At 40.3% G+C, this 13,229-nt stretch overlaps 1 protein-coding gene across 1 annotated transcript; it reads left to right on the plus strand.

Moving 5' to 3' along the window:
• The first annotated feature begins 1,072 nt into the window (after nt 1-1,072).
• Nucleotides 1,073-12,869, plus strand: msrb1b (methionine sulfoxide reductase B1b). Its single transcript, XM_085170638.1, has 4 exons — nt 1,073-1,247; nt 1,843-1,985; nt 2,096-2,213; nt 2,783-12,869. The coding sequence occupies exons 1-4, from the start codon at nt 1,193-1,195 to the stop codon at nt 2,797-2,799; spliced, it is 333 nt and encodes a 110-aa protein (XP_085026764.1). The 5' UTR covers nt 1,073-1,192; the 3' UTR covers nt 2,800-12,869.
• The last annotated feature ends 360 nt before the right edge of the window (nt 12,870-13,229 follow it).

Here is a 13,229-nt window from a genome sequence, read left to right on the forward strand (position 1 = left end):
TGTTATGTGTCTGTTTGATTGATTAGTTTTAATGTTTGCATCACAGGGAGTTTCACACATCGCTGTGTCTGTAATGAATAAAGTTGTTCCAGCTGCGGTGCAGCTGCTTGCAAGCAGAAGGTGAAATTCATGTGATGATCTGGTCACACTGAGTCATTTCCACATTCATGTTCACGTTTCACCCTTTTATTTTTTTTCTGACTCGATGGATGAACCAGTGTTGTGTCTACACATAACACAGAACTTAGCAAAGAATTCATTTTAAATTGTATGTTGAGACTTTGTCATTAGTAGCCTTTCAGAGGAAAAAAAACTATGGCAGACAAACAGTATTTATAAGTAATGTCCTTATGAAGTAGGAGAAAATCCAGCAAAGACCCTGTAGCAAGGCACAGGGCCTACTCATAATGAATATGTTGCCCCAACCTAGTTAATTTAACTACACTTTACTTCAGTTTTTTTTTTTCTTCAATGAGTTTTTGAAGCCTCAGCGGAAACTTGTCAATAATCTGTTTTTGCCTTATATATTTCCATGTTTGCACAAGTTCCAATAAGATGACTGCAATTATTCCCCAGTTTCCCAGCAAACTAAAAAAAAACCCGAAATGAAGGGTTGCTTGATACTTTTTGCACTGAACTGTGATTTTCAGATTTCCATATTTCAGAATAACAATCAATCTCCTTGTAAAGTTAAAACGAGTCTGGCTGTGGTGGAAAGTTATAATTAAATCAATCTTCTTAGTTCTTCTTCATCTGCCTCCATAACCCTCTGCGTGTCCTCCTTCACTACATCCATGAATAAGGCAATAATAAGGCTGTAATTGAATTTAAAAAAGTATCACGTGGTTCCAATTGAAAATATGATGCTCCATTTCCGGCACGTTATGTTGGTTAAGGTTTGCTCAGCCCATCAAACACATACATTAGAGATAACACTTCTGTTTCAGTCCGACAACAGACTTGGAGTAACACGACCTCCACCTGTGCGTCTGCTGTCAGACACTGACATCTAGTGGCCGTGGTAATAACGGCAGTGGGCGGAGCTCCCGTTAAATCCCAGGCCAGGATCACGTCACACGAGAGGAGGGGAAACCGGAGACGTTCCGTAATCGCTCCCAAACGGAGGAAGAAACACCGAGCAAGCTTAGGAGAGAGAATTTTCCCTTTAGCTAATCTATTTAGACCAAATATCATGTCCTTCTGTCAGTTTTTCGGCGGTGAGATCTACAAGGATCATTTTAAACCAGGTGAGCAGCAGGCGGTCCCGTTATTCGGTAAACGGTGATGTGATGTAACCTCCCCTGGACTGTGGTATATAAGTAAGGATGAAAATGAACTTTGAGGCATCGTGTGACTGTAAAATTAAGTAAATCCTGTGCAGCATCACAGTGGCAGGATACAGGATGTACTGTGGCAAAATCTGGAGGAAGATAAAAAATGTAGCTGGATTTTACCAGGATCGCAATAGAATAAAGCTGCTGTAATAGTAAAAACAAAGCAGTGATACAGCTTAAGAATCCAATCAAGCATTTAGCTACAGCTATCAAAGGGTGGTATGTTCAAACCACCAAATTTCTTCAGACGTTGTCTTGGCACTTGGAGGAATTTTTGTAGCACACAGATTTTAGTTTTTGTTAATGAGCAAACAAACTGTAGAGTTGGGAGCAATGCTGGAAGGATTTTAGCCCAAAAAAGTGCAAAAAAAACAGCAGCTATTCAGAAAACAAAATAAACCCAGTTCTGTCTAACTACTTAAACATCTTTAGATTATATTGAATGTCTTTTTGCAGGTTGGAAATAAATAAAGGTACCAAAGCTTTTTTTTTGCATGTCCCCCTGCAGGAGTGTATGTGTGCTCCAAATGTAACCATCCACTCTTCTCCAGTCGGTCCAAGTTTGCTCACTCGTCTCCCTGGCCGGCTTTCACAGAGACCATCAGGGAGGACAGTGTAACCAAGATGATGGAGACGCTCACCGCCTACAAGGTCCAAGTCACAACCAAGCAAAGTGTGCATTGCAGCAACAAAAATCATAATTACAGTCACCTGTTGGTTACAACGGGAGGTTTGTGCACTCTGGTGTTGTGTGTACACAGGTCCTGTGCGGCAAGTGTGGCAATGGATTAGGCCACGAGTTTGTAAATGACGGTCCAGAGGAGGGAATATCGCGTTTTTGAATATTCAGCCACTCGCTCAAGTTTGTCCCCAGAAAAGGTAGAGAACTGTGTTTACTGCTGTTTTATAACAAGTTAACCTTGGAAAATCCATGCATGCAGGCAGAAAAGGTCACTTCACCTATATTATAAAACCTGCTTCTTAGCAATAATGCTTTGTTAAGCTGTGAAATGAATACTCACTGTTAAAAGTTTTAATTGGTAGCTGTTTCTCTTAAAAGCAGAAAATAATAAGCGTTGTCCACAATGAGGTCAGTTGATTCTCTCACATATGAAACCATCCTTTCTTGCAAAAACCACTCACCACTGTGGATTCAGGCTCGATAAGCATTAGGAAAAAGAATCAACTGTACACTTACTTGACAATATAGCTATTAGAAGAATATAGTGGATTTAAAGTACAATATTATTGAATCTGAAATGAACTGAGGTAGCAAATGCTGTTCCGGTTCTCTCGTCTAATAACTCATGTGTTCTGATGTTGCTCCACAAAGTGCTCGATGTTTGAGATTTGACTGGTAGCTTCCTGTAAGAGTGAATCAGCATTTTTCAGATTTAGCCTCACATGCAATCAAACAACAGCAAGTGTGTTTCTCTTCTCTGTCCAAGGTAAGGACAAGCAGTAAAGAGCGAGTGAAGTGTTTCGTGTCCAGCTGCTGTACCTGCTGCTCGGCTCAAATCCGGCGAACAGGTTGGGTCGGTGGGTGACGTGGATGGGAGAAAGGCCCTGGAGGGACGTCCTGTCCACTGATGAATCTTTGACCGGGCCTGTGACGCCGAGCTCGGACCGCATCTCTGCAAATATTCCTTTACAAGATGGTTCAAATTTTTTGAATACCTCATATTTAATGTGCATTTAGTCATTTACTCTCCTCTGCTGAAACACGTTGATGTGAGTAGACACACTTGAAAGCAGTTTCACTTCCAAAGGCTGCTGTCTATTTAAAAATATTGACTATGCACCAAAGTCCAGATAGTCTGCCTGCTGTTGTGTTACTTGAAATTCATGCAAATCATGACTCAGCTGATTTGTTTTTCCAGTTTGCCGCATTTACTTAACACTGATTTCTGTTCTCTATATCCTTTACGTATAGCAAGTTTACAGTCGAATGCACATCAGTTTAATTTGTCTCCCACTGTTAGTGTTTTGTTGCTTATGCGAAGGAAAAACCAAACAATAAATTATATTTGATAGAGTCCGTCTTTGTCTTTAAAGATGCATTTGCAGCACTTAACATAGCTACATTAGGGATGAACTTGCTTATTTAAATTTACCTTCAAAGTGGTAGAGCTGTCATTCTTTAGACTGAGCTCTAGATGGCGATATTGTCCTTTCACATGACATTCACTGTTTTCCACAAGTGAGGATTCCCTACATTTGCCCCTATATGATGCAAACGGTGTACTGTATGCTTTGGTATACTGCCTACGCGTGTGATTGATGCACAGGAAGAAATCTGTGTGTGTGTTTGTGGGAGTTCTCTGGCATTAATTCCTTCAGCAGGGGCTTAGGCGCTCTCTGAGGCCCAGCTGCAGGCCATATTCTCTGGGTTCCGGGGGTTGGCAAAGACCCTGAGGTTTATAGGAGTAGCTCGGCCGCCTGGTGAGAGATTGAGGGCTATCATTACAAAGGAAGTAAACATACACCCTCGTGCACACAAAGCTTGACAAACGTGTCAGTCGCCACCCTCTCTCGTCCATGTCACAGACGTGTACTACTTCAAAGAGATGTATTCTTTTTTTCCCACCTAATGGCATCGACTCGCTTTCTTTTTTTTCCTATGTGCAAAAACACGGAGCTGTACATGCCAAAACACACACAGAACACACACACTGAACTCCATTTTATTGGTCTCACCACAGACAAGTTAAGTTTAAAGCCTATTTTCTTTCCAAACATCACTTCTTGTAGTGTGCAATTACGAGAGGTCATCATAACATTGGGAGATGTCGATGAACTCTCACCGTCCGCAGCTTGAATATTCAGCTGCAAACATTCCATCCGACTTCACGTGTTCGCGCTGCCAAAGGTATTCGAATGCATTCAGGCCTCAGAGTGGCAGAGAAGCCTGACCTTGCACCGAGGTTGTTACGGCTGAGTGAATTTCCTCTTGTGTTGTCTTGGCAGGCAGACACTCAGCTTATTCTTTCAACATAACTTAGCTTATTTGGTGGATGTTTTTACCCAAGATGCCGCACTGCACAGCATTTTTAGCAGAGGTGGTCCCGCTAGGAGTTAAACCCATAACTCTTGGCAGTGGTTGTCATGCTCTGCCTGTGGTATACTGTACAGCCCTGTCGGATAAGGTAAAAGCAGATACATCTAGGGGACTGTGATTACGACAACAGATAGCCGAGATGAAGTCTGTAATTGCAGAGAAAGAAGCCCCATGGATCATCTTTGCTGTTATATTCCACGAGGCTGTGACATGTGGTTCATTCCTGTCATGATTGACTTCTTTCTTATGCAGTCTTTGTACGTCAACGAGTCATTCATATTATGCAGAAATTTGCTCGTATTTCCCACAATAGTTTTCCATAAAAATCTTAAGGGACTAACTCTTTCCAGTTTGGTCTCGGCATCATCTTTTTCTTTCTTTATTCATTGTCATCTTTAAACACTAGGTGACATCAACCACCAGAGACATCATCCATTTATGGTTAGTGAAGTCCTGTTATGTGTTAGTGTGTGACGATCTTTGAAAGAAGCTTTCTACACACTTGCTGACTAACAACTTGTGCTTGAGGAGTCTACCCTTGCTGGCTGTTGAAAATAATAAAGCACCTTTTTCGTAATCAAATCTGGAAGGTACCCATCTGTTCTGCTATCCATGATGCTAACATGGAATAACAGTGATAGCATGCTAATGTTTCCTGGGGGTCACTACGGTCAGCAGCTATTGCTCAAAATCTTTTATGTTCTTAAACTACATCCGCATCCCATTGGATTACTAATGCTGGTGTCAGTACTAATGCTAGGTGTCAGAAAGGAAGAGTATCCAGGCTAACGTTGTTAACAGTAGCTAACAACGTTGTTAGCTACTGAGCATGTTGTTTCACAGATAAATTTGCTCCTCGCTAACCACATGCAGTTCAAAATGCCAAAATAGCTAAGCCAGAAATGCTCAGCTCAAGGCTTTAAAACAGGACTTCACACACAATTCAGTTAATAGTGGAACACTACATACTTCTTACCCTTATTCACAACAATTAAGAGGACTAGCCTGCAGCACTTTTTTCGTTTCACTCATGTATATGCCGCTGTATATATTCAGATGAGAAAAACTTGGTTGTTATAAAACTTCACAACAGAAAGATATATACATGTGACAGTGATTCATCATCTTTGCAAGCTACATATAGCCTGTAAGCCTTGGATTGATGTTGACGTGAAATTACTGTTTCACGTCAATTACTTATTATACAATTACTTATTATACAATTACTTGATATAGAGATGTTATTAATTGCTGTATGTGTGGTTATGTTTGTGCAAGTTTCGTCCAGAAATTTTGGCCAACCCATTAAGGAGATTCAAACAGACATACATACTTATTAAATTGCAATGCCAATGCTAGCTATCTTGATAACATCCATAGGTTTTTATCAGGCACTGATGTTACATCTGCCATTTTTTTTGTTACTTTGTGTTTAATTGCCATCTTCACTTGTTTCAGTTTAGTTTCTTGGTCAGAGGCTTTAAAAATCTCAGATGTTTACAAAATGTGTTGCAGTCAAATGCTGCAATTGTCATTTCCACTGAGTGCCAAACTTTCCATTTTTTGAGATAAACTACACTGGTCAAAATACAAAGTGTACTAAATGAAAGTGCGCCAACAGAAGGGTCTGATTTGAGACATAATAACCATTTTAATATTAGATGTAATGCTACATTTGGTAATTGGCCGTGAAAATCTAAACTGAAAGAAACAGTTTCACCTCTTGTTGTTTATGGAAAAAAAAATTTCGTCATATATATTTTATTGAATTTATGTTGGCGTTTTCTGCCATATGACTAAACATGTCTGTTTTTTAATGGCACTATATCATCTAATTTTGCCCTCAAGAAAAAGAGTTGCTTCACAAAGGGCTGTGCTTACATGTTTTACAAGGATTTTTCCATTAAAAGTTGGCATCTGTAAATGTTCATAACACTACTGTCAGTGATCTGAAGTTATATCTCGCAGGAAACCAAACAAAGTTGCATGCTCTAAACCACAAATATGATAACTACCTTTCTGGTCTGAACATCTTTGCACGTCATAAAAGGTTTCCACTTGGCATGTTGTGCACAGCTACTTGATAGATAATTCAGCAATAATTGATCTTCTCATAGCTATCATTAACCTTAGCATGACTCATACGCATCAAGCTGCATTTGGGTTTCACCACTGATGAAATGAAAGACGCAAAACAGAAACAAAGTGCTTTCTCAATGAGGTGTGTGGACGTAGGACGTCTGCGGGTTAATGGCGACTCTCTCCGAAGGGCAGACAGCACGCTGTTGTTGCACAAGCGCTGCATTAACCTGGCTGCCCTGAAACGTTTTAAGATTGAGCTAATGTATGATCCAGTGAGAAAAAACATTTCTGTACTGGTGTGAAGAAGCTCAATTATATGTTACCTGTGCAGTGTTGTAAAAAAAAAGAAAGGGTATTCAAAGAACTACACCTTTTCTTCCCCGGCCGTACTGATGAATCTTTCATTACAAACGGGGAGTTTATGGAGGGCTCTCCTACCACAGCGTAATTGAAAGGGTAAATGAATCCAAATTGGTGTATTTTATAAAAGAAAATGTTCTGGTCTACAAAACAAACACTTTTCAGACATTCTGCACAGCACTTTGGAGAAACCTAATGGAAAAAACCTTTGTTCTCCAATTTTTCCCAAAGCAGTAAATCCCAAGGGTATTTCCGAATAGACGACTTTTCACATTCATAGGTACTATTTTCTCTGGGTTTCTAGCCCACGGGCTCCAGATCAGATAAGATGATTATTCAAAATTGTCCCATCAGTCATCGCTGCCTCTGAGCCAAAAAACAGGTGGATGACATCATGGTTATTAGGGCATATTAGAGCCACTTGTTGAGCCAAAACACACACAAACGCAGAGATGCACATGCATACCCACATATCAGTTTTGCTATGGGACGGTGAAACTCTATTGTCTCGATCTAGATAAAGAGTTAGATTTAACCGTTATATATTCAGCAGAAATGCCTCCTCTATAGGGGCGACTGTTAGACGACAAACAATTAGCTGTACCTGCATCGCGGTATGTTTATCCTTCCTATTAGGAAGGCGTTTTAAAATGGAGCATGTGAGCAGGAATGACTTGATGGTGCAGTTTAGTGTTGTGTTTTATTGTAATATTTTATTCTTGTAATTATGTCCATGTCATGATATATTGCATGGTCAGAGACTTTGCCTTAACGCCTTACTTTGAATGTACCAGAAGTCGGAGTACGAGTTTTGGTGGTAACAACTTGCTCAGTAGATGGGAAAACCCCCAATAAGAGATAGCATTTCTATCAGTTTGCTAATATGTGGTATATATATGCTAAAATAGTGCAATGGTGAGCCATATTGGACTCCCACACTATGAATCTATTTGAGATGCCAACAAAAATAACTCATTAGAATTTTTGATATATTATATATGAAGCTTTAAATCTCAAACACATGTGCATGCTAGCAAAAATGTCACGATTCTGTATTTGTTTCATACTTTTTTAATAATATCTATTATATGTTTATCTTTTTTTGGTCTGTCTCTGCTGTTTTTTGTTTTTTCGGTTGCTTTTGCAGTCTGTAGGTAGAAAGTACTCTATGCAGTCCTGTGAATTCAGTAGCTTGTAGAACCACCTTTACCAGCAATAACATTTTCTTAGTTTATCAGTCTCTCACATCATTGCGAAGTATAGTCTTTAGTCTTTTCTTTTTATGCTAATTTTTATCCTACATATATACAGAATTTTGCCATACTGTGCACTATTTACATGATAAAAAATGGAACAAAAAACAAACATCACATCACTAAATTGAGGCTTGCTGGCATTCATTTGTGCACAGCTCTTTGAAGGTCCCACTGCAATAATTCAGTCAGGTTGAGGTCTGGAGTTTTGCTGGACCATTGCAGCACTTTGATTATTTTCTTTTTCAAATGAATTAGCTGGGATGTTTGCTCCTGGGAAGATTCACAGCTGTCTTGAATGCCTATTTCTTTCTCACTGAAGAATGGCGGACTTTCAGATTCTTTTGGCGATGGTCTTATAACGGTTGCTCACTCACTGTTATTCCTCCTTGACGTTGTGTTAACACGCAGCTGGCAGCTCGAGACCAGCAAACTGCCAAAATGTCTGCTTTTATAGAGGTGCTCACATTTGCTAATGATCAATTAATCAAATGCATTTCATTAGCAGCACTTGGCTGCTCCTTATCCTCTTAATTCCTAAGGAAGCAGAAAGGCTGTGTTAATTTTTTTACAGGTCTTCTTAGTGTCTCTTTCGCCTTACTGCACTTGTTTGTATTGTTATAAACTAGTTTTTTCCCCCTTCTTGTGTACTAAAGAAAGTTTTGCTTTTTTCTACTGGATGCCAAAATGCCTTGAAGGGTTACTCCAACAATGCAGTGTCTTCTATATTGCCATCTGAGTCACAATGAGTTTGATTTTAAAAAGAGAAGTCAAATTCAAAGCAGTAGAGACTGAGATGCACACTTTTTTCTTTTCTTCCTTCTTTTTTATGTGTTTTTTTTTGTGGTTTTGTTAGTGCAACTCACTACCTTCATGGACATGCCATGTCTGAAGGTAAATACCCTTGTGCTTCAGGCGCCACACCTAAAGTTTGGAGCATCATCAAAGACATTTCAAAGCGTTGTGCCAAATCTGTTATGACCTCATCCCGATGGTCATTTGACTTTACAAAGTGTTTTCGCAGTCTGAATAGTACTCATAATGATGAGTAAACCAACCTACTTGTGTAAAATTGGTAGAGCCTCTAATTGGCTCTGGTGCATTTATGCAACATTTCACTTCAAACGCACAACCTGATGGTATTCCCCGTGGCTCCCCTGATAGCCATTTAATGATGTAAATCAAGGTAAAACATACTGGAGATAGAAAGCAGCTCCAACTCGTCAGATCACTAACCACTTGCTGTTTATTTACAGTGTTCTGGCACGGGCAGCATTGAAGTTCGGAAAAGCAGGCCTAGGCTATAAATTTGTCTGAAGATGTAAAACCATCTGAGTAAAAAGAGACAAAGCACGCTCTATGACCCGTTCCTGCTGGGTGAAGATCGTGCGGTCAGAAGTTAAATCATGCTGCAAACAGGATCGACCGACAGGCAGCTACCTAGCCAGGCAGTGGAACAAAAGTCACTCAGCATCTGGGCTGAATTACGTTCCATCCTCTGGACAAATCTCCACCATCCATCTTGATGCCCTGACGCCTGTCGACTTTAGCGCCCAGCTCCCTCGGCCTGCTGTGTGTCCCCAGTGTCAGCGGCATCTCTCAGGTCCTAGCGGACCCCACACGTACACCCCCATACATCATGCTGTGAGATCAGAGCATTGAGCTGCTGCTCGATAAGTCAGCACAGACAGCGAGGTATCGACAACTTTCAGCTCCAGATGGGATTTGAGTTAAAAATGCAACAAGGGGCTATATTGGCGTGCTTTTCTTGCCAGATGTTTAACAGTGGCTTTGATTCTGTAAAAGGTCTGCTATGCATCTGTATAAAGTTAATGTCCTGGTATGGGGCTCATAAATATGTACTACACCATTCTTCATTATTTCTACTAGAAAGGAGACACTGTTTCAATGTGTACCAAATGTTTTTTTTATCAAATGGTTACTCGGTACAGCGAACTAAAGCTGAGGCCGGTTTAAATGCATGGTTCATTCAAACCACTTTTGTGCAAAGTGTTACTCAGCCACATCTAAAGGCATAATTACGCCTTAATGGCCACACTCGGGGACAGCACGAAAACCCTGCCATCACAAAGAGGGCAGCAATCGTTCAAACTGGATGAAGGTGTGCCATTTTCATGGTGCTGAACTTACTTGAACCCACAAGTGGCAGAAAGTATGAAGAAAAAAACAAGTGAAAAAGAAGCCCAGTCCTTATTACCTGCCTGATTGTTGCAGCCGAATTTTGAGCTCTTTATGAGAATCTCAGGAGCAGTTAAAGCACACTGACAGTTAAAGCCTTCGTTGTTGTGGCCTTTCTGATGATCCCAGTGTGTTTTTGTAATCTTTAGTTCTTGTTTGCTTTGTGTGTTTTCCTTGACTTTGCTTTATTTTGACTTTACTTCTTCATGTGGCTTTCTGTATTTTAACTTTCCACCATTGTTACAGCTGCCCACATGGGCAAGCCAAATGCCTTCTAGAGAAAGATTGTACGGTCAGACGAGACAAAGATTTAGGTATTTGGCCAAGAAGTGTGTTTGGAGGAGTAAAGGCCAGGCTTTAAAACCTTAACACACTGCAACCGCAGTCAAGCATGGTGGTGGTAGCATCGTGCTCTGGGGTTGTTTTGCTGCCAGCAGTGGATAGAAAACTTAAGAGGGACGTCTACTTCCAAATTCTTCCGTTTCACCTTAGTGCAACAGCTAAACCATTGAAATTTGGGCACAGTTGGGTGTTCCAACAGGACACACGAAATGCATTTGGTCAAGGTGCTAAGGAACATTTAACTAACTATTAGTGGGTGTGTACATATATATTGACCCTGTGTGTGTTAGAAAAGATAGATAAGTTCAAACTTGTGCACCAAATTCTTGTTTTTTTTCAAGTCATTAAGCAAACGGTTAAAGAATTAAGGTTAAATAATCATTAAAAGCCCCAAATTACCATGAGATTTGTGCCCATGACCGAAGTATTTAAACCTCTGACCACAACTCTTTGTGTTTAAAATAGTGCCATCACTTTTAAAGAGTCAAATTATTAAAAGTATTTTTTTAATTACGCATCTTCCTGTGTTTTATCTCATCATTTCTGCTTTTACTATACCATTTTCCAACATTTTAAGCATCAGACGTTAAGTTACATTCTCCCCCTGTGTATTGGTTAAAGGTCAAACATACAGTAAAGAGGAAAAATGGAAAGTATCCATATTGGAAAAAGGAAAAACTATCCATCCCTCTGTCATCATCAGGCCAAACATCTGTCTTAGACTTTACAAATCCCAGAAACATAACTCAAAACCAGTGTAAATAAATCCAAATCTGCTTTATGTGAGTAGGAATATACTTCTAACCTCAGTACGAAAATGTCACTTAATTTAGTATAATTTAGTGAACTGACCCTTTACCAGAAATACAGCAGGGGGAAGGAAAGAACTGAATATGATGTGATACAAAGTTTAAGCAGAAGTGCTTTATGGGATGTCTGGCCGCAGCAGGTAGTGGAAGTGCATCCAGGTTTCAAGCACCATCTGCCCAGTAATCACCATCTGGTTTGCTTTCTGAGCCTCACTTCTGCGTCGCCGTGGATTCCTCCTGTCAGCACCGCTCGCTGTTTGTAAACATCGTCTTTTACTCCTGTCTAACTGCGTTATCTTAAGTCCAAGAGGAGATAAGAGAAAAACCGAGTGACTGGCTTCAAAGCAGCCGAGCTTCCTGAACTGCAGCGGCACACGCTCCAAAGAAATGTAATCAGGGGCTTTTCTCCTGGCCATCGCTGCAGAACTGGTGCTGCGATACACTCTGTTGTTTGTGTGTGCGGTGTTAGTGGTTGAGGGGGTCATGTTTGTTTAGGCTCTGTCTTTCCCTCTGTGGGTACGGCTTAGGTTTATAGAGGTATAATTCTGTGGTGAAACTGCTCAAGATCTTACAAGTTTTCTGAGTTTTCCTTTGCTCCATCGATTTCTCCTGCTTAAACAACCACATAGTGAAATCAATGCCACTCTATAAAGCTCCTGTATTCAAAACACAGGCATTCACGCAAACACCATGTAACTGTAATAGCCCCAAATGATCTAACAGCGTGGCACGTGTCTGAATTTATATTCGTTTCCAGCTTCTGATAAATCTCTGTGGAATTTCACAGCAGAGAGAAGAAGTGACCAGAATGATTATAAACCACTTTTTTCCCCCCAAATCCTGTGAATGACATCATGATTGTAGATCAAGGAATGGTATGGTTTTGGAGATCACACAGCGCAGTAAATTGCACGGTAGCTGTAGCGTGCAGTCTGACATTTTGGGCTAAATGTTTGATGCGGAGGAAAGAAGAAGGTGGGCAGAAGGAGACTCTCGTGCAAGGACTCACCACACACACATATGAAATGCACTCGCATAACCTGCGAGCACAGATGCCGCTGTGAAGCTTTAATCTGCTCGTATCATGGGGTGGTCTTATTACTTTGAGTTACATCTGTCAGATAACGTATCGGAGAAGACGATTCCTGCTGTGAACTGTAGCACAGATAGGGCGATTGCTCTGTTGCCATGAAGTCCCCGAGGTCTCCTGTAACTTCATTCCAGGGTTTGATTGTGGGCTGTTTCATGAAGTTGGGCTGTTTTTTGTTTGTTTGTTTGTCCAACGTGTTTTTTTTCTTGCTCAAAAGGGCTGTAGAGGTAAAGATCAATACTGCTTTTCTAATTCATATGAAAGTAAACAGCCAGAAGTTGGCTAACCTGGTGAACTTTAGCTGAAAAGTAAGCGCGTGCACATAAAAGTGCACATATAAAATTACATTACAATTACATGAGGCTACAGGCCACAGACAGCGTTAGCGTAGCGTAGCTGTCACTGCTAACAAGCAGCGCTGATAGAAATTTGACACGTTTTAAGCTGTCACTAGGGAAAACTTTTATAAATGGCTTTATTTACTTGTTTAGTTTTTTGTAGTGCTGTTAGCGTTAATCTTGTTAAAATGATGTTAACGCCATAAACGCATTAACGCGGTGAATCTCCATTAGCAGCGCAGGTGATTTATTTTGTTATTTTGTTATTTTTTTAACGTGCGGTTATTAATAATAAAATAGTTCTTGAATATATAAATAGAATGCAACAATAATTTATATGTATATTTTTAAAAATGGCAGTTTG

The sequence above is a fragment of the Neolamprologus multifasciatus genome, chromosome 8 (genome assembly GCF_963576455.1).
Source record: "Neolamprologus multifasciatus chromosome 8, fNeoMul1.2, whole genome shotgun sequence".
NCBI lineage: Eukaryota > Metazoa > Chordata > Actinopteri > Cichliformes > Cichlidae > Neolamprologus > Neolamprologus multifasciatus.